Source organism: Vombatus ursinus, unplaced genomic scaffold (genome assembly GCF_900497805.2).
Source record: "Vombatus ursinus unplaced genomic scaffold, bare-nosed wombat genome assembly UNPS02014170.1, whole genome shotgun sequence".
In the NCBI taxonomy this organism is placed as follows: Eukaryota; Metazoa; Chordata; class Mammalia; order Diprotodontia; family Vombatidae; genus Vombatus; species Vombatus ursinus.
Genome location: NW_020953948.1, coordinates 1,880,570 through 1,901,096, shown reverse-complemented (window position 1 = coordinate 1,901,096; position 20,527 = coordinate 1,880,570). Strand labels below are relative to the sequence as shown.

Sequence of the window (20,527 nt, the reverse complement as noted above, 5' to 3'; positions counted from 1 at the left end):
GCAAATAGTAAATCTTACTGAAAATCAAAATCTCTGAAAATAGACCAAGTAGAAGTCAATGACTCCATGAGATAGCAAGAAATATCAGAACAAAATCAAAAGATGGAAAAAAAAATAGAAGAAAAAGTAAGATATCTGATATCAAAAAACAACTCACCTGGAAAACAGGTTAAGGAGAGATCACTTGAGAATCATTAGACTTCTTGAAAAACATGATTTAAAAAAAAACAGCTGAATACTATTTCGAGAAATCATAAATTAAATCTGCCTACATTTATTACAACCAGAGGGCAAAGCAAAGACAGAATGTACCATCATCTCCTGAAAGGAACCCCAGAAATGTCACAGACAATATTCAGACCTCCCATCAAAGAGAAAATATCGCAAGCATCCAGAAAGAGGCAATTCAACTCCCACAGGGCTACAATCAGGTTCACATAAAACTTGGCAGCTTCTACTAAAAATGAGAGTAGATCTCAGAGTACGGTATTTCAAAAGGAAAGAGAGACAGGTTTACAAGCAAGAATAACTTACCCTGCAAAGCTGCATATAATCCTACCATAGGCAAAATAAACCTTTACTGGCATTTCTGATGAAAAAAAAATCAGAGCTAAGTAGGAACTTAGACGTACAAACACAGGAGTCCAAAGAAAACTGGAGAAAGTAAATTCATTTGAGTAACTGTAAAGAGCTATATCATGATATAGTATAACATTTTAATAGGAGGAGAAGGAACAAAGTATCCCCTCAGAACCTTAATGTCTTCAAAAAGTATTGAGAGGATTCAGTAAGAGAAACAGAGATCTTGGAGGTGGATTGGTCCTGTCCCATGAGTTTTAAGAGGGGAAGGGAAGGGAATGTAAAAGGAGTAATACACTAGTGTAGAAAGGAAGAAACCTGGCATGCTTGAGAAGATATAACCAGGGAAGACAGGGTGGAGAGGAGAGTGGGCATCACATGAAGCACACTCTTACCTGAAATGGACACCGGAGGGTTGATACCACAGGTACACAGTTTGGTGGAGAAACCCATCAGATCCAACAGGGTAACCACTGGGGATGGGTAGGAGGAGAGTAAGAAAGAGGGTAATACCAGGGAGGGAATAGTCTCAATGCTCCTGAAGGGAAGATTAAAGAAGGGAAGGGTTAAAAAGGCACTAGAATCTGTGGGGGTGCCTTAGATCGCTTCTTAGACAACTGAATAATTGCTGCTTGAAATTTTTTAAAAAGGCAACTACACTAGGTGCCTGCTCTTCCTTTTCTCACCCCCCCTTCTAAACCTATTTTCAAATTGTGGTATGGAATGGAATGGAATATCATTTTACCTTGGGCAATGATAAAAAGAGAGGATTTCGGAGAATCCTGAAGAGCAGGAATTGATGCAGAGTGAAGTGAGCAAAACCAGGAGAACAGCTTCTACAAAGACACCATTGTAAAGAAAAACACCTTTGAAAGACATAAGAACTCAGATCAAAGCTGTGACCAGCTGTGCTCCAGAGGACCTATGATGAAGTGTATCAACCACTTCCTGACAGAGGAGCTCTAAGGTGCAGAGACAGACACACTATGGATTCATTGGGCTTGCTGTGTTTATTTATTACAAAGCTTTTGTTTTTTCCTTCCCTTTTTTTCTCTGGGCTAATTGGAAGGAGGAGAGAAGAAGAGAAAGTTAGCAACAGTGCTCTCTCCTCCCTCTCACCCCCAAAATGTGACTATAATAGTTTTTTAAATGTACACAAGAGTACAGAAGGAAGTTCAAAAGGAGGCAGAGTCAAGTGAGATAGTTTGGAAAATAACATGCAGTGACTTAACAAGGAAATGTGTTTTGTATGACTACACATGTATAATATGTCAAATTACCTTCTCAATGAAGGGGGGAGGGGAAGGAGGGAGAGAATTTGGAACTCAAAATTTGAAAAAAAGAATGTGAAAACTTTTTGCATGTAATTGGGAAAATATTCAATTAAAAAAGAAAATAACATGTAGAATTATTCACACACACATTAAAAAGCTGTGTAAAGTAGACATTCAGTTTCACAGAGTCCTTTTTTAATGTTTTGATGTGTTTGGAAATGCTTTTTTTTTGTTGTTTAAGTTGGTAATTTTTTTTTAAAAAATGTTATTCTTGGGTAGTTTCATTGGCATAGCACTGGATAAGTAAATTAATTTAGGTAGGATTACTTTATTATATTAGCACAGCCCAACTACAAGCAATCTGTTCTGTAATTATATCCCTGTAGTCCAAAGGTATCTCAGTAGCTAAGACTCCCAAATATTTTATAATTTTGTAGTTATTTTGAAGAGAATTTTTCTATCTTGTCTTGCTGAGTGTGGTTGGTGCTGTTGGTTGTTACAGCAAAGACCTAGAGCCCATGCGTTGGGAAATGGCTGAACATATGGTGGTTTATGATTATAATGGAATATTATTGCACCATAGGAAATGGCAAAAGGGAAAGTTTCAGAGGAATGGGATATTTGGATAAAATAATGCAGAGTGAAGTGAGCAGATCCAGAATAACAATGTACTGTATACAGTAAAAATGTAAAGAAAAAAAAAAGCTAGGGAGCAACTTGGTGGTGCAGTGGATGGAGCACTGGCCCTGGAGTCAGGAGGACCTGAGTTCAAATCCGGCCTCAGACACATGACACTCACTAGCTGTGTGACTCTGGGCAAGTCACTTAACCCCAATCACCTCATACACACACACAAAAAAAAGCTTTGAAAACTTAATGACTAACCATGACTCCAAAGACCAAGAATGTAGCATACTACCCATCTCCTAACAGAGAAATGATGGACCCAAGGTCCCAAATGAGACATACATTGTTGGAGATAGCAAATCTGTGGAACCCAATTATGTTTATTTGTTACAGGGACTGTTTTTCTTTTTTCTTTTTTTACCCACTGTGAGGGTTTGGGGCAGGGAGGGAGCTATCAACAGAGTTTCCAAAATAACAGAAGAAAGAAGTTATTGAAGTCATCGGGTCATTGAAACATTTTAAAATGCACAGAAGAGAAAGAGAAAGTCCAGAAGAAAACAAAGAGAAGTAAGACAGCCTGGAAAGTAACATGTTGAATTTATTACATATTTTTAAAAAGTAAACTATGTAATAAAGGATGTTTCGCCTATAATCCTCTTTTTCTTCTACTTTGTAATTGGAAATATTCTTTTTGTTTTGTTTTGTTTTTGTTTTCTTTTTGTTAGGCAGTGGGGTTAAGTGACTTGCCTAGGGTCACACAGCTAGTAAGTGTTATATGTCTGAAGCTGGATTTGAACTCAGGTCCTCCTGAATCCAGGTCTGGTGCTCTATCCACTGTGCCACCTAGCTGCCCCTATTCTCTTTTTTTAGAGAGTTTATGTTCAGAATTTTAAAAACAGGAAAAAAATTTTAAAAGAAAAAGGAATTTAGCCCTTGAAAGAAATAAAATGGAGGCATAGGGGTTTTCTCTGCTTTTGCTATGCTGTTGCTAGGTGACAGTGGATGTGCTTTATCTGAAGAATTTCATATTGCACTGTTTGAAGAAAGATGACTCAGAGAAATCCATTTTAATAAAGATGAAGGTTTGGAAACCCAATGCACAAGTGACGGGGAGAAGGAAGGCAGCTGTCCCTGGTGCTACCTCTTCTTGCACTCTCTTCTAAACTCTGTATTCTGACCTCCCTCAAATGAATCTGGTCCCTTCAGAATCACCACTGATCTAATTGTCAGTGGACTTTTCTCAGTACTCATCCTTCTTGACACTGTGACCACTGCTGATCAATCACTCCCTCCTCCTGGATACTCTCTAGTCTACTGGTTCTCCTCTCATCTGTTCAAATCTTCTGCCTCCTCTGCTGCATCGCTACCCCTACTTTGCCCACTTACTGTGTACACCCTAAGGCTCCATCCTAGGTTCTTTTTTCTCTCTTAGTAGTGATCGTATCAGATTCCATGGGTTCAGTTATTATCTCCATGCAGATAACCCCCCGATCCGTGGACACAGTTCTTATCTCTTTCTCTGGAGCTCTCGTCTCATCACAGGCTCATAGAATCATAGATCCAGAGTGGGAAGAACCACCCTTTGGAGGGTGGTGAGTTCAACTCTTTCATTTTACAGAAAAGGAAACCAAGGCCCAGAATGTTTCAGTAGCTCTCAATTACCAAAGAAGGCTTGGCCTTCAAAGCTGCTCAAAATCTACGACCAGTCTATTTTTTTTTTTCAGGCTGATTATACATCATTTTCCCTCAGAGCCAGACATTCCATCTTCCCTCTCTGTGGGAACAGTGGCACCTGCTTTGTGTAGGGCAGCCTAGTTCTTGAAGGGGGAAAGAGGGCCATTTCGTTTCTTCCTTGCCTGAGATAAGAAATCACAGCCCAAAGGGAGTTAGGGTCAGAAGCTTCACCTTGCCTCTTGCTACTCTTTGAAGAATGCTTATCAGCCTACTGATTCTGCAAGAGGAAGTGATTATTATTTTATTTTAACCTTATGTCTTTTCTGATCATTTCTGATCACATAGCAATCCAGTTGATTTTAATTATGTTTTGTGCTCCCCAAGGACTGATGGTATCCTACACCTGGAACGTGCTTTAGATTGGGCCTATGATAATTCATGCCTGGTGTGCTCTCCCTCTTCGTCTCTGCTTCTTGCAATACCTAACTCCTTTCAAAGCTCAGTTTTCTTTCAAGAAGTCTTTATATTATTAAAACAATCTGGTGCTGGCTAGGAAATAGCATGGTGGATCAGTGGAATAGATCAGGTATACAATATATTGTACTAAATAACCATAGTAATCTAGTGTTTGATAAACCCAAAGGTCCAAGCCTTTGGGACAAACACTAATTATCTGATGAAAACTGCTGGAAAAACTGGAAAACGGTATGGCAGAAACTAGGTACAGACCAAGATCTCACACTGTATACCAAGAAAAGCTCAAAATGGGTACATGAGCTAGACATAAAAGGTGACACTATAAGCAAATTAGGAGAGCATGGAATAGTTTACTGGTCAGAGTTATGGATAAAGGAAGAATTTAGGACCAAACAAGATATGGAGAACATTACAAAATGTACAATGGATAATTTTGATTATATAAAATTAAAAAGGTTTTGCACAAATTAAAATCAATGCAACCAAATTAAAAGGAAAGCAGAAAACTGGGGGAAAAGTTTTTATAGCAAGTATCTCTGATAAAGGTCTCATTTCTCAAATATATAGAAAACTGAATCAAATTTATAAGAATACAAGTAATTCCCTAATTGATAAATGGTCACAGGATACAAACTGATAGTTTTCAGACAAAGAAATCAAATTTATCTATAGTCATGAAAAAAATGCTCTAAATCACTATTGATTAGAGAAATGCAATTACCACCTCACACCTATAAGATTGGCTAATATGACAAAAAAGGAAAATGATAAATGTTGGAGGGGATGTGGGAAAACTAGAACACCAATGCACTGTTGGAGGAGTTCTGAACTGATCCAACCATTCTGGAGAGCAATTTGGAGCTATGCCCAAAGGGCTACAAAACTGTGCATACTCTTTGATCCAGCAATACCACTACTAGGTCAGTATCCCAAAGAGATTAAAAAAAAGGAAAAGAACCTATTTCTACAAAAATATTTATAGCAGCTCTTTTAGCGGTGGCAAAGAATTGGAAATTGAGGGGATGCCATTAATTGGGGAATGGCTGAACAAGCTGTGGTATATGATTATAATGGAATATTATTGTGCTATAAGAAATGACAAACAGGATGATTTCAGAAAAACCTGGAAAGACTTAAATGAATTAATACAAATTGAAGTGAACAGAACCAGAAGAACATTGTATACAGTTATAGCAATACTGTGTGATGAAGAACTGTGAATGACTTAGCCATTCTCAGTGATATAATGATCCAAGACAATCCCAAAGGACATGTCATGACGAAACATGCTAGCTGCCTCCAAAGAAAGAACTAATATTGTCTGAATACAGACTGAAGCATACCATTTTGGACTTTAAAGATCAGAACAAAAATGTCTTATAAGTTTTTTTTTTTAACTCTCAAGTGAATGCCAAATAAAATGAACATTCAAATTATACTATAGAACAGAAGGGGGGCGTTGTATATGAAATGCTGATCGATTACATACAGCTTGTTTTTCTTTTTAAGCACATAATAAATTTATTATGTCACTTTCAAAGCTGCCCTACTTGTTTATAAGGAACTGATGGCCAAGGTAAGTAAGAAGACAGTTGAACAACAGGGCCAGATGAGCTAGACTCTTGATAACCGAGGACAGTGGCAGGTGTCAGTACTGAACCAAGGTTGATAATCAATGAAAGATGGTGGTGCATGGATAAGACACTACCTCTCACACTTACTCTCTGTCACCATGCACATGTCCCTTAGGTTCTCTGGGACTCAGTTTCCTCATCCCCAAAATGGAGACAATAATAATACCTGGAGTATCTTCGTCCCAAGGTGCTGAAGCTCAAAGGGGATAACATATGTAACATGCTCCATAGACTTTAAAACATGATATCAAAATTGCTTGCTAATACTATCATCCCAGCACTGAAGAAAGGCAAATATCCTGATTCCCAAAAGAGATAAGAATGGAATTGCAAACCTATATACCCATGATCTTGGTCTTCAGTCATGGAAAATTCTAAAACCTATTATAAAGGTATGATTAGTGAAAATCACAGCAAGGAAGCAGTGATCACAAAAGACCAGCGAGCATTGCTTCATCAAGAACAGGTGGGACTAAGATTTTTTTCTTTTTTTTTAAAGAGTAATTAAACTGGTAAATCAGGCAAATGCTGTATATAGCATGTAGATAGGTTTAGCAGAGTTTTTGACCAAGTCTCTCATCCTGTTCTTACAGGAAATGTGAGGTGTGGATTAGGTGGCAATAAAACTAGGTAGATTTGGAACAAGTTGAATAACTAGAAAGAAGGGTAGCTCCTTGAGAACAGGGACTTTTTCATTTTTGTCCTATCCCTGACACCCACTGCAGGGCATAGGCATTTAATAAATGCTTGCCGATTAACTGATAACAATTAAGGTTCATGTCACCTCTGGAATTTTGTTACATAATTTAATTATATAATGTAATAATAGATTTTGAAACGATACATGAAGAATTCAGAGAAACATGGGAAACCTTTTATGAAATGCCACAGAGTGAAGAAAGTAGAACTAAAAGAATGATACCTACAAAGAGGTAAAAGTTTTTGAAAAGGAAGCACATTTGTGCTATGGGGGCCTGACCCCACAAAAGCCAGTGACTGGATATAGACTGTCCAGGTGAGGGAACAGCAAGTGGCCAAGCCCACCAGAAGCCAAGACATGACCTGTGTCCTGAGGCCAATCTCTGACCGTGTCTAACACACTTCGCTGCATTTTGTTTGCAGCCCTTCGCGTTCCAAGTGGACACAGTAAAAAATCTGAAGGGTTACTTTTGAAAACGTTCTTTCAAACTTTAAGTGTTTTACCTCCCTCCTCAACTCCAACACCTGAAATCCATGGCCTCAAGGCTCTGCTCAAACACCATCCCAATGAGGATCTACATAAAGCTTTTTCTTCTCTCAACATTCTGCATCTGTTATCAGGTGACCAGGATCTTTCCCTCCTGGAATCATCTCATATTCACCTCTCTGCATAAATACTGCATCACGGAGAAGAACTAAGGCTTCTTCATATCCTCAGGGCTTAGCCGTGATCCCTAATAAATGTTTACCTAGGTGAGTTGAGAAAGAATAAAAAACATTAAGTATTTATTATTAGCTAAGCACTGTGGGAATACAAACAGACAAATTAAGATAACCCTTGCTCTCAGAGACCTTACCCTATAAATAGGGAAGAAAACACGTAAAAGAAACTTCAGCTGCAAGGTATGGGCAAAGGCCCAAGATTCAGGAAATAGGTGGGTGGCAAGGCCCAAGGATCCATAAATTACACAGGCAGATTGGATGACAGTGCCCAGGGACTGTGAGGGATAGAGGCAGGGCAGAAGGTCAGGCCTGGAAGACCTCAGGAGTCGATGGCAGGCTACATGTCATCATATGTAACAGTTATTGACATTCATCTCATCCAAGCCACGTGAGCAGTCAAGCAAGAAAGGGGGAGGGAAGCCTGGCCCAGGAAGGGATTAGTAGAGTCTATTAATCCTGGACAAATTCTGGGATGACCGTGGAAGGGGATGAAGGGGGAAGACAAGGTGGAAAGGGAAGCCTGACAACGACAGATACAGAAAGATAAACACCTTTCTCTGAAACTGCATAGAACAAGCAGAAATGTCAAACTATGAATGCAGTGGAAAGAGAAGACCAAACGAGTGTTGTGCTTGTATAAAAGGTAAGGAAGGATAGTGATGTGCCATATGATGTCAAGATGATGACAACCAGGATGGCTCCTGATGATTAAAGGGAGAAAAGGGGAACGCCAAAGCTGTCTTCTAATATTTAAAGGGCTGTCATGTAGAAGAGGGCCTGGAGCTGCGATGCTTGGCCCCACAGGGCAGCGCTCCGGGCAGAAGGTACAAAGAGCTGGTGAACACATGCCCCACGTGAGCGGTCTAGAAGGGGTGAACGCGCTGCCTTGAGGGTGGTGGGTTCCACCTCAGCGAAGGTATGGCAGCACAGGCTGGACACTTAGCAGGTGGGACACAGAATGGACTCTGCTTCTCTAACTTTCATAAAAGCGCGGGTTGGGTTAGACGGCCTTCGAAGTCCCTTCCGGTGCTGAGATCGTGTAATTCTTTCTCATTTCAGGTCTCAGGGCTTCAGTGGCCTAATCTATAAAAGCAGATGGTAGAAGGGACATCTAAGGTCCTTCCGAGATCGACCATTCAGTGATCCTAGGGCAACTGACTGGTTGAAGTGAAGGTGAATGTACATGAGAACACTCCAGCTGGACAGATGCAGGCTTTCTCCCAGAGCCCGGGAAACTCTGAGGCATGGACCTCAGCCAGTACTTGAAAGACACTGCCCTTGGACAACCAGAAGACTGCAGCTCTTCCTTGCAGTGACTCCCAACTGCCTGGTTTTCAATCACCCACCTGGAAAGGTGCCTCCTGAGACAGCTCTCTCTGGAATCCACGGTGCTCCTCCTCTTTCCAAATGGGAGATAACACCTGGTTTGTTAACAGCCAGTCCTGCTCAGGGGGAAGAAATGGGAAAGTGCTTTGAACACAGTCTCTCATCCATAAAATAAGGGTCAGGAATTAGATAATTTCTAGGGTCATCCCTTCCAACTCTAAATTTGGGATCCTACGAGCCCCAATATCACACATATCCCAGAATATTCCTGCCCACCAAGCCAGCTGAGCCCACAGAAGTGAGCTGAGCTCTGGAGACACCACACAACCTCTAGCAAATGAGAACGTGAAGCCCCGGTAAGCAAATTTGGAGTCAAAAAGGAAATCTGCCTTTACCCAGGGAGACCAGGTTCCTGTAGTTCTCCAACATCACATCCTTGAACAAGCTCCTCTGAGCAGGGTCCAGTTGCCTCCACTCCTCCCGGGTGAATTCCACAGCCACATCCTTGAACGTCACTGACTCCTGAAACATTCAACAAATTCCTGGTCACCCAGGAAACCTCTTTCACGTGGGCCTTTGGGGTGACTAGAAGTTAGCCAGCTATATCAGAAGTATCCTTCATAACAGTTCAGGGGCTGAGTATTCCCCATTGCTGCCTTGTAGACTCTACCTTCCTTCAGCGTTCAGCCCAAGCAACACTTCCTGTATGAGACCAATCCTTATCCATTCCTGGCCCCTAGTTCCTAAGGTCTATTTCCTGGAGAAGTTAGTTTTTCTTTACCATGTATATATCTGCTATTTACTTATCAGGGCTGATGACACCCTCCTACCTCCAACATATAAGCTAATAAAGAACAGGGCCATAGTCCAGCAATCGACAAGTGTTTATTAAGCACCTTTGTGCTAGGCAGTGTGCTAAGCACTACGGATACAAAAAAGAGGCAAAAGATAGTCCCTGCTCTCAAGGAATTTACAATCTGATAGAGTCACTGCTGTCTTTATGGCAAGTATAGTTTATGGAAGATTTACATTCTATCAGAGAGAACAACAGATACACAAATATTCCAAAATGTTTGGATGCAGCCAAAGCAGTCCTTAGGGAAAAATGTGTATCTTCGAACACTTTTATCAATGAAAGAGAGAAAGATAAATGAACTGGGCATATAATTTTTTAAAAAGAGGTGGTCAACAAAGTCTTCATGCTGGAGGCAGTACTGGAGCTTAGATCCAAAGGAGGACAGGCATTCTAAGAGGTACAGATGAGGAGGAAGCACCTTCTAGGCATGGAGGATTCTGGGAAAAGGAATGGAAATGGGAGATGGAATGTTGTATATGAGAAACATTAAGACGACCAGTTTGGCTGGACCAGAGAGTGGGTATAGGGGGATACCATCTACTAGGCCTTGGAGAAGTTGTCTGGAATAAGGTAGTGAAGGGTTTTTAATTTAAAAAAAAAAAAAGGAGCTGGTATTTGCTGCTGGGGGCAATAGAGACACCAGACTCTACTGAACAGAGGAGGGACAGGTCACAGTGGTGGCTTTGGAGTATTGTATTGACAGCTTTGTGGAGAATGTATTGGAGAAGGAAGGCAGATCAATTACTAAGTTATTGTTCAAAGCATTAACTAAGTATCAGCTACGTGTTTAATTTTGTAGTCAACTCTGTGAAGTGAGAACCAGAACAATGTAAACAAGAACAATATTCCTGGAAAAAGTAACAACTCAGAATAATTTCAGAACTCTGATCAACCACAATTCCAGAGGACTGATGATGGAACATGCTGTCCACCTCCTGACAGAGAGATGAATTCAAAATACCATTTGAGACATATTTTTTGGGATATGGCCAACAAGGGAATTTGTTTTGCTTGGTTATGAGTGATTTTGTTTCTCTTTCTTTCTCAATGAAGGTGGAGGGATGGAGGTGGGAGGGGGAGAGAGCAGATTTTCATGAAATAGAAAATTAAAATGCTATTTTAAAAAAAAGTATATTTAACTCTGCAGCACATTGAAAGAGCAGTGCTCCAGCATTTAATGTTCTTCACATGAGCGCTTTGAGTCACACACTTTCACTTAGTTTGAAACCCGTTATTCACACCTACACAAAAGTAGCTGGACTGCACTCTAGCTTGCTATTTGGGAAGGACTAAATTGGCACCAAGGAGGACCCAAAAGCTTTCATAGTGGCAGAAATCATAGAGTGGAAATATCCAGAAGCTACCCAGGGTATGGGAAGAATTAAGTCTGCATAGTTTAAGTGGCATATTTTATACAGTCTTTTAGAAACTTACTTGGAAAGACTTCAGGATGATGAGCCAGTGACCTGCGTAATAAGTTACTGTGTCCTTCAGTGAGGCAATTAAAAGACCAAAGGGACCTCGTTTTACTTCTTCTTATCATCATTCTTTTAAAAAAATTATTGAATTTGTTTTTATATCACTTTTACTTCCAAATAAATAGCTCCTCCCTCCCCAATTCAATGAGCCTTCCCTCGTAATTAAGAATAAACAAGAGAAAAAAGACAGTTCAGCAAAACCAATCAACAGATCAGTCAAGTCTCACAATATATGCAATATTCTACAAACAGTTCAAGGAAAAGGAGACTGAAGTCTGACCAGAGGTCAGAGGTCTTCTTTCAGATTCAGACCCTGAAGCTTCTTAGGTCAATAAAAAGTCTTCTTTGCCTCCCTAGAAAATAAAGTCCACTGTAATCCACCATGGTTCCTTTTCTTTTTCTTTTTTTTTTTTTTGGGTGAGGCAATCAGGGTTAAGCAACTTGCCCAGGGTCACACAGCTAGTAAGTGTCAAGTGTCTGAGGCCGGATTTGAACTTGGGTCCTCCTGACTCCAAGGCCGGAGCATGGTCCCTTTTCAATGCAAACACTTCTTAGGAAAAGCTAAAGACAAACAGTGCTGAACTGCCTATGCACAACAGAATATTGAGGAATAAGAGCCCTCAGAAGAAATGCTCTATCAGAACAACTTGTCACTTAAAGAAATCCAGGGTAACAGGAGCCAATGACACCCCGCAAGGTGAGTGACAAATTATAAACAGCATCATTGTCTTGATGGAATCGATAGTCTGGAAAACCATCAGCCTTAACCCCAACCTTGAGTCACGTGTATAGTTTAGGACACTCTGGGTTAACACAAATTCTTGGGTATTCTGTAATCCCAAACCCTAAACAAAAATAGAGATAAAATAAAGAAGAAATGAAGGAAGGGTATAGGGAATCGGAAACAAGCTAGGGCCTGACATTCAGATGAATCCTATCCAGGTCCCAGGCATTGGAGGAATTTCCAGGCCTACTAGTTTAAGTGAAGCTAAATCAGAGTAATTAAAGAATTCTGTTGGTTGAAAGAAGATTGTGCAAAATGTCTTCCTCTGAGTTTTTGCTAGGGAAAGAGGAGACAGCACAACCTTTACAAATAGCATCACCTGATAAATAGGTGTCCAAATGGAGGTTATTGATGGGAGAGAAACTGACACTAAAACATGGTGAGAATGACCCCCAGAAAATAAAAGGAGGCTGTTACAGACATCTAGGCTCTTTGCTCTTCTGGCACCAGTCACTCTGTGCCTCCTCCTTCTAGGCTCCTCTGGCTCCCCTATTTTACTGATCACCATGCTCTCTCTTCATCTTCCTCCATCATTGGCCCCACAGTGTTTCAAGTTATGCCTCATTCCCTACATCCCTCATTCCCTACATCCCCCATCTATCTTTCTTACTGTTTAGTCAACCCTAACCCTAAATGCAGTTGTTTCCTAAACTCTCAGATACCTCCAAAACGCATAAGATCATACAAAAGGGTGCCCTGATGTTCCATATTGCAGCTGGTAAATGGAACTTGCTGCGCTGACTACAGAACTGATGACCAGGCTTTGCTGCTTCTCTCTATCCACGCTACTGGGGGCTCCTAGAAATTACCAAGCTTCCATGCTTTTATTTATGGAGTTGTCATTATTGTGACTTGTCCACGGCACTCCTTCCCACATCCTACAAACATATATTTAAGCTACTGAGGAAACTCATGAATTCTCCATACCCAAAGACTCACTTGAAGAACCTGGAACCCATTCTGGAGCAGAACCATTTAGAGGGTAGGCTGCAATGGTATCATCTTTACCTTCATATACCCATTCCCAAGTGCCACCTTTCACCCTGCCTAGATAATTTCAGCGTTTGGTTGTTATCTTATGTGTCCATCCTGCTCTTCTCTGTATCTTTGTTCACTTTGACATTCACAACACATCACTAAAAAGTCAGATGGATCATTGCCATTCCATTCACTCACCCCTACTCCACAATAAGCCATCAGAGAGCATGGTCACGGGCTGGACTCCAATAGCCACTGTTTCATACCTAAACATCTCAAACTGGATGGTTCCATTTCTCACCCCAACTTCTTTTTTGATTAGCTCTCTCACTCTTCAACATCCATTATATCTATTCTGCATCCTCGTTGATACCTCAATTTCCCCCATCAGCACCCACCATTCAGGAAAAAGACCATCAGCTTCTCCCTAACTTTACTTCCTCTGTGACCCGGTGTCCTTGGTCAACTACTTTAAATATGTTTCAGGTATGTCCATCTTTTTCTTTTCAATACATTCCCTTCTTAGCCCACTGGGATTTGGTTTCATCCATGATGTTGCAGATCTCTCTTTTCTCAACAGACCACAGCTCCTACAACTTGCCCTCTCATACCTCCCCCCCCCCCACAGAAGACATTCCTGCTTCCAATGCCCAAGTAATGATCGTAAAGTGAAAAAGTTTATAAAAATATGTGGAAGTAGTATTATTGTGGAACTGAAGCAGACTTACTCAGGGTCACACAGAGTGTCTGAGGCAGAATTCAAACTCTTATCTTCCTAACTCCAAGTCCAGCACTATATCCTCGGACCCACCTAGCTGCCCCTCAAAGATCTGCTCTCTGAAGAGGTGCAAACTGAATACTATGTTCTTTATGGTTGTCTACATTCTGGGCACAACTGGACTCATCTCCTACCACTGCCTAAGGTGAACTATCTATTACAACCAACCCAGACTTCACACTGATTCCAAGAGATGCTGTGGTATAACTCTCTCTTCCCCAACTACCCAAAACCTAACTATCCCCAATGCCCAAGTCAGAGGAGTCTTCAATGATCTTTCCCTGCTCATTTGATCCCCAATCTCCTAACTCACATAGTACTTAATCTCTTTATGAACTGATTTTAGCACTTCAACAGTAGACATTACTGGGGACAGCATAAGTAATACGTATTAAAGAGTTAGTCTTGATCTAGTCTCCATAATGAAACTCAAAGCTCTTTATTTGAAGGGGCAGCCACATATACTTATTTTTCATCCCTTACAGCATCTAGTTCAGTACCAAGTACTTAACAGCCACGATTGTCTTAACCAATGAAATGAGGACTGGAGGAAAAGAAAGCTAGAAACGTATAAAGCAATAATTATCAGGTAGAGACTCTGTCTCTTGGTTTCCAATATACGGGAAAGAAATTGGTCTGTGCTCTAAAAATCAAGGTTTTAATCATTTTGGTCGTGAAGAAACTCCAACTCACCTGAAAGCTGGTTGGGGGGCCGATAGGGACCATTTCCTTCTCCTTTTAGAAAACAACAGAGTTCTCAGAAGGCAGATCTGGGAAGGAGAGATCAGAAAGGAATAAGGCCAGCATTTTCTCATCACTCCCAGCACCAGGAAGAATTCATGGGACCGTGGATTTTGGGCTAGAAGGCATTTGAGTGACCAGATCACCCTGCTCCACACCCCCTCCCCACAATTTACAAGTGACGAGACTGAGACTCAGAGGAGTTCCATGATTGTGCAGGATTAGACACGCAAGTAGTTCACAGAAAGCCCCTCGCCTGCTGCTTCCAGGACAAAGGAAGCTGAGACAGACCCACCCTGGCTCTGAGCAGCTAGCACCTCCATCCCCTTTTTCCTCCCCCCTCCTCCCAGACTGAGGCTCAGGGGCAGGAAAACGAGGAGGGCTTCCGGCCAGGTGAGGTCCTCCAAAGGCCGCCTGGGTGTCCCTGGTGCTGACCAGGTGACACTCACCAAGGAGGGGCAGGCTGCTAAGTGCCTAAGAGAGAATGGATGCAGAGAACTGAAATCTCCAGAGATTCTTCCTTCCGGCTGCTCTCCAAGGTACCAGCTGTAGTTCCTATGTGTCCACAGCCGCAGGCCTATGCAGAAAGACCCAGAGCTTTTCCTGGACTTGTGGGAAATGTGGTCCTGAGGCCAGGGAAAGCTTCTGCGCGTGTTCCCAGACTGTGCAGCTTGGGAAGAGCGGCATCCTCTCTCCCCGCCCCCTACCCCCTACACCTGAGGTCCCAGCAAGGCCAGGGCTCCAAATACTTTCTGCGCTGTATTGTTATTTTACTTTTTATTTTTGCCTTTTGTTTTGACCCAGCTTTCATTTCCCTTAACGCCCCTCCTCCTCATCTCCAATTCCCTCCTCTCCCCCCAGGATACAAAACAGGTAACTAACTCCATTTGACAGCACGGCCACAGCCAACCCGCCCAAGTCCAGGACATCTGTGTTCCCCCACCTCCCAGGGTGAGGAGAACCATCTTTTATCTCCTTACAATATCTTGGTAGCCAGTGGTATTTTAGCAGTATTCCTTACCAACATTTTGGTGCTTACATAAATGAATATATGTTCTTAATATACAATGATTGGATCTTCAGACCAAGACAAAAATATTTTTCAGAAAAGCCGGGGGACTATGGTCATCTCAAAACTTCTTCACCAAATATAAAACACCTTTGAAACCCCTCCTCCTCCCCCAAGAATAAAAATGGGAAAGGCAGGAAAAATAATACAGAGAAGCAAAATTAGATCCACCTGGAGAACAGGAAGGAACGTTGGACTGTAGCTTGAACTGCACAGACCCAGGACTGGTGAATTTTCTCCCCTCAGCACCTTCACCCACACTCCCCTGTGGATACTATAGATGAAACGCCTTCAGGAGAATTAAACTGGATATCACACTTATTGAAGGAAACATTTCAAGTGAAAAATGATCTAGCTAACTAAAAATTAAGAAGTTGGTCCAAAACATCCCATGGGCATGGGGGAAGGAAAATAAGCATTTCTACAGCACCTACTATGTGCCAGACACTATGCCAAGCATTTTACAAATATTATTCCATTTGATCCTCACAACAAACCTGCTGGTAGGTGCTATTATGATCCCCATTTTATAGTTGAGCAAACTGAGTCAAACAGAGGTTAAGTGATTGTCCAGGTTCATATAGCTTCTAAGTGTCTGGGGAAGAATCTAAACTCAGGTCTTCCCGAGTCAGACCTCAGGTCCTGACTCCAGGCCCAGAGCTCTATCCCCCACACCACCTAGTGCCTCTACCATGCAACTGCAAGAGAGGAAAAAGCAGGAAGGAGGAAGCTGAAGGAAGGTGGTGTAGCGAGTACTCTGGCCTAATTGTCTCCTGCACAAAGCCTCCAAGCTCTTCCTCTGTTAGTAGCCTTGAGAGGTTAAAGGACCCCACACCATTCCCCCGCTGCTAGCCACCAGTGACTACTACCCCAGTTCCACTTCACAAATTAACACCAACTAGCTTCTACAAAAGGGCAACTAGGCAGTTCAATGGATAGAGCACAGAGCCTGGAATCAGGAAGATATGAGTTGACACTTGGTGTGTGACCTTGGGCCAGTCACTTAACCTCTTTTTGCCCCAGTTCTTCATTTGTAAAATAGGGACAGACTGGAGAAGGGAAGTGCAAGTCATTTTGGTATCTTTGCCAAGAAAACCCCATGGACAATGTCCATAGGGTCGCAGAGAGTAAGACACAACCAAATGACTGAACAGAAACAACAAAGCTTTTACAAAGGGATATCTACTTTAATGATATAGCAGTAACTGAAACACAAACATTCCCCTGCACATACATCCTGGGAACATACTCTCTCCAATATCACCTTGGTCCCTAGGGAGAGTGAATTCAGTTTTAACCAAGTTTCAACATATCATTGGTTCCACCCAACCTCACATCCAAAAGGAAGCAGGCGGGGGGGGGGTGGCGGTGAGGGGGGAGAGGGCATCACTACTAGCTAAGCCCTCGTCTCACCTACTGCTAGGCTGGCTCTCGAAAGTTGTTCTTGAGGGCCTCAAAGCTGGACTGGCTGGCCACAAACCCTGACACAGACTACCGAATGGCTCATTCCCCTGGCCTTTCCACACTCAAAATTACAGCCTCCAATCATACTCATCTCCAAGGAAATCACAAGCAAGGGCAGAGAACCAAGGCTTTGTGTCTGTCTCAGATGAGGAAGGTCTGAGGCCTCTCCCCTCAAAGCATCGTCTCTGTCTTCACACCAGAATGCTATCAGGGAGTAAGAAGTAACCAGAAGAGAAGGGCCAGACTGTAGATGACTTATGCCTTTTGGATTCCACCTCAACCCCAAGACCCAACTATGAAACCAAAGTGGCTCCTAGTCACCTCGTGGTCAGCAGACTACGAGCCACAGAATGTTTACACGTGCTCCAAAGCCCTTACCGATGACAGCCAGACAGCACCTGCAGAAGCTGGTGTTCCTTGGCCTTAGAGAACATGAAGAGGACAAAGAAAGGTGCCTTCCTGGTCTGTCGGGAGCAGGAAAGGAGGAAGAGGGGAACGATCAGAACCAGAAACCTGACTGTTTGGCTCTTAGAAATGGGGCAGGCCACTCTGTTCATGAATGATGCTTCCTGTGGTGAAGGGTGTAATGGGCCGAGACCTTTTAAAATGGCTAAATGGTATGAGAAATGATTAATGCAGTGATTGTGTAGTGAACAGACCTGAGCAACTGTTTTCCTGCAATCAAGGGGCTGAATGAAGCTGTGGATGTAGAAATGTGTGACACCTCTACAAATACTGAAATCTCCTAAGTGCCGAACCTTATCACATCAGTGGCTTACAAAATGACTGTGTTGAACATAATGGCTTATGGTTCTTCAGTCATTTCAGTCGTGTCCAACTCTTTGTGACCCTTTCGGGATTTTCTTGGCAAAGATACTGGAGACGTTGGCCATTTCCTTCTCCAACTTATTTTACAGATGAGGAAACTGAGGCAAACAACGTTAAATGACTTGCCCAGAGCCACAGTTAGCGTCTGAGGCCAGATTTAAACGTGGACCTTCCTGATTCCAGGCCTGGCACTCCATCCACTGTGCCACCTGAATATAATGGCAGATATGGTCTGTTTTTTGATAACCATGCTATACGAGTGACAACTCTGAAAGACTGCCCAGAAGGTCAGCCACAATGAAGCTAGCCAATTAGACTCCAAATCCAAGAAGAGGGCTAGTAAAGATATACTTGTAAGACATTATGGGAATCTCCTAATCAACACAAAACTATAAATACATAAAAAGAAAGGCCCATGTCTGATGTCATACTATTAGATACTAATATTCACTCTCTCCATCTCAATAAATTTTATGTATCCTTATCATTCTGTTGGGGGCACTAGTATGACCAAAGCACAGCCCTTACTTAAAGGGAAGCTATTATACTCCTGGTGTGGGGACAGCTAGATGTGTCTCATCTTTTTTTTTTTTTTTCCCCTGGAAGCCCTAAAGAGTGGATGAGTGGACCATGGGGTAAGTGATTGACTGAAGGTGGGGATGACACTTACATTCTCCACAAACCAAAACAGGCCAGTTTTCCTAGGAACACAATCAGTTTCTGATGCCCATGGGAAAGACAGCCTGTTAGACACAAGTCAGTTTTCTGATTCTAACAGTGGTTTTATCTTAATTGCTATCAATACTCTTTCAAAATATGCCTGGACAGAGGGTCTGAAAGGTAGGACAGCTATGAAACTATTCTATACTCTCAAATCAATGTTTCACACGGATAGGATGCCACAGAAACTCCAGACAAACCACAGAAAAGAATATTTGAATAATCCCACCAAGAAACTTCTACTTCCAGGCTGGGGTAGACAATTCCTGGAGAAAGGCAAATGGGATAGAACCCAGGATGGTGGAAGGAAGCCACTTCTTATTCCCTGGGCTGAGAGAGTGGGGAAGGGGCCAGAAGGAGCCAAAGAACAGGATGTCCCGGTAAGTACCCAGTATCTTTTTATTTGTGTATTTTGTTGTTATACTTATTCTTCCCTTTTGTTTTTGCACAAACTCATCTCTGCTTAATGCTCCACCCCCATGCAACACTGAAAAATACTTAAGGAAAACCAATCAACTGGAGAGCCAAGACAGAAATCAAGTTTAGCCTAACAGTGGACACCACACACCAAAATAAATTCCAAATAAATACAATGAGTATATATAAAAGGTCATAATATAAACAAATTGCAACAGGGAAGAAAATGCAGGGAGATTAGATAAGAGATCAATCAATGACTTGGAAAAAAGGCATAGTTGTTGATAAACTCTTCAAATTTGCTGACAAGAAAAATCTGAGATAGCTAACCCAGTGGATGAGAGAGTCCAAAAAAGGTTGAAAGGCTCAAGCAATGGGCTGAATACAATAAGATAAAATTCAATGAGGAAACTTTTAAAATCCTATGTTTGGATTAAAAAAAATCAACTTCACTAGTATAAGATAGGAGAGGAATGGATAGAAAGCAGCTGTGAAAAATAACTTGGGGGTCTTATTGGACTGCAAGCTTAGTGTGATGTGGCACCGAAAAAAGGTGCCATGACTTTGGGCTGCAGTAAGAGGGGCATAATTTCTGGGACATGATGAGACTAGTGTATTCTGCCCTTGTCAGACCTCATCTGGAGTACCGAATTCAGCTCTTGGCTGAACACCGATAAGGTGGAGGGTATCCAGAGGCAGGCAACTGGGCAGGAGGGAAGGGAATAAGCATTTAGTAAGCACTAGGTGTCAGGCACTGTGCTAAATGCTTCACAAGCATTCACTCCTTTGATCCTTACAACAATCCTGGGAGGGAGGTGCTACTATTATTGCCACATGATAGCTGAGGAAACTTGCACGTAGCCGTTAAATGACTTGCCCAGGGTCACAGAGCTAGGAGTGTCTGAGGCTGGATTTAAACTCAAGTCTTCCTGACTCCAGGCCCAGTGCTCTATCCACTGCCGCATCAGGCTGCATCAACCACAAGAGTTATGAGCCACATTAAGTTCATGACATAAGAATCAAGTGAGAGAGATGGACATGGAGAAGACTCAGGGAGAATATGAGAGTTATTTTCAAGTATTTGAAGGTGTCTTCATGGGGAAGAGGAATTAACCTTATTCTGGTTGGTCTCAGAGGGAAGAAAGAAAGGAGACAAAGTGAGGCCCAAAGTGAGGAAAAGACTTTCAACAATTAGAGCTGCACAAAAGTGGTGATGGGTTCCCTCTACTTGAAGGGTATATGTTAAAGTGGGGATTCCTTTCATTTATGGATTTGGTCTAGATGACTGCTGCAGTCTCTTCTAACTCTCAAATTTTATGAATCTGTATAAAGGGGATCAATTGTGAAAAAGAGGCAACTTTGATTACATAAAATGGAAAAGATTTTGCATAAGCAAAATCA

At 42.0% G+C, this 20,527-nt stretch overlaps 1 protein-coding gene across 3 annotated transcripts in view; it reads right to left on the bottom strand.

Moving 5' to 3' along the window:
* LOC114041195 (zinc finger protein 260-like) overlaps positions 1–20,527 on the bottom strand; it is a 39,116-nt gene that overhangs the window by 6,038 nt on the left and 12,551 nt on the right. The window contains exons 1-4 of one of the 3 annotated variants that reach the window (XM_027859523.1): positions 15,078–15,286; positions 14,581–14,657; positions 9,409–9,535; positions 9,034–9,129 (exon numbers count right to left, since the gene is read on the bottom strand). In XM_027859523.1, coding sequence (XP_027715324.1) covers positions 9,034–9,129; positions 9,409–9,535; positions 14,581–14,613 — 256 coding nt within the window. In that variant the 5' untranslated portion in view covers positions 14,614–14,657; positions 15,078–15,286. Of the gene's footprint in view, positions 1–7,117; positions 7,714–9,033; positions 9,130–9,408; positions 9,536–14,580; positions 14,658–15,077; positions 15,287–20,527 lie in introns of those variants that run through there. The other 2 variants (XM_027859524.1, XM_027859522.1) reach the window with 2 other exon arrangements.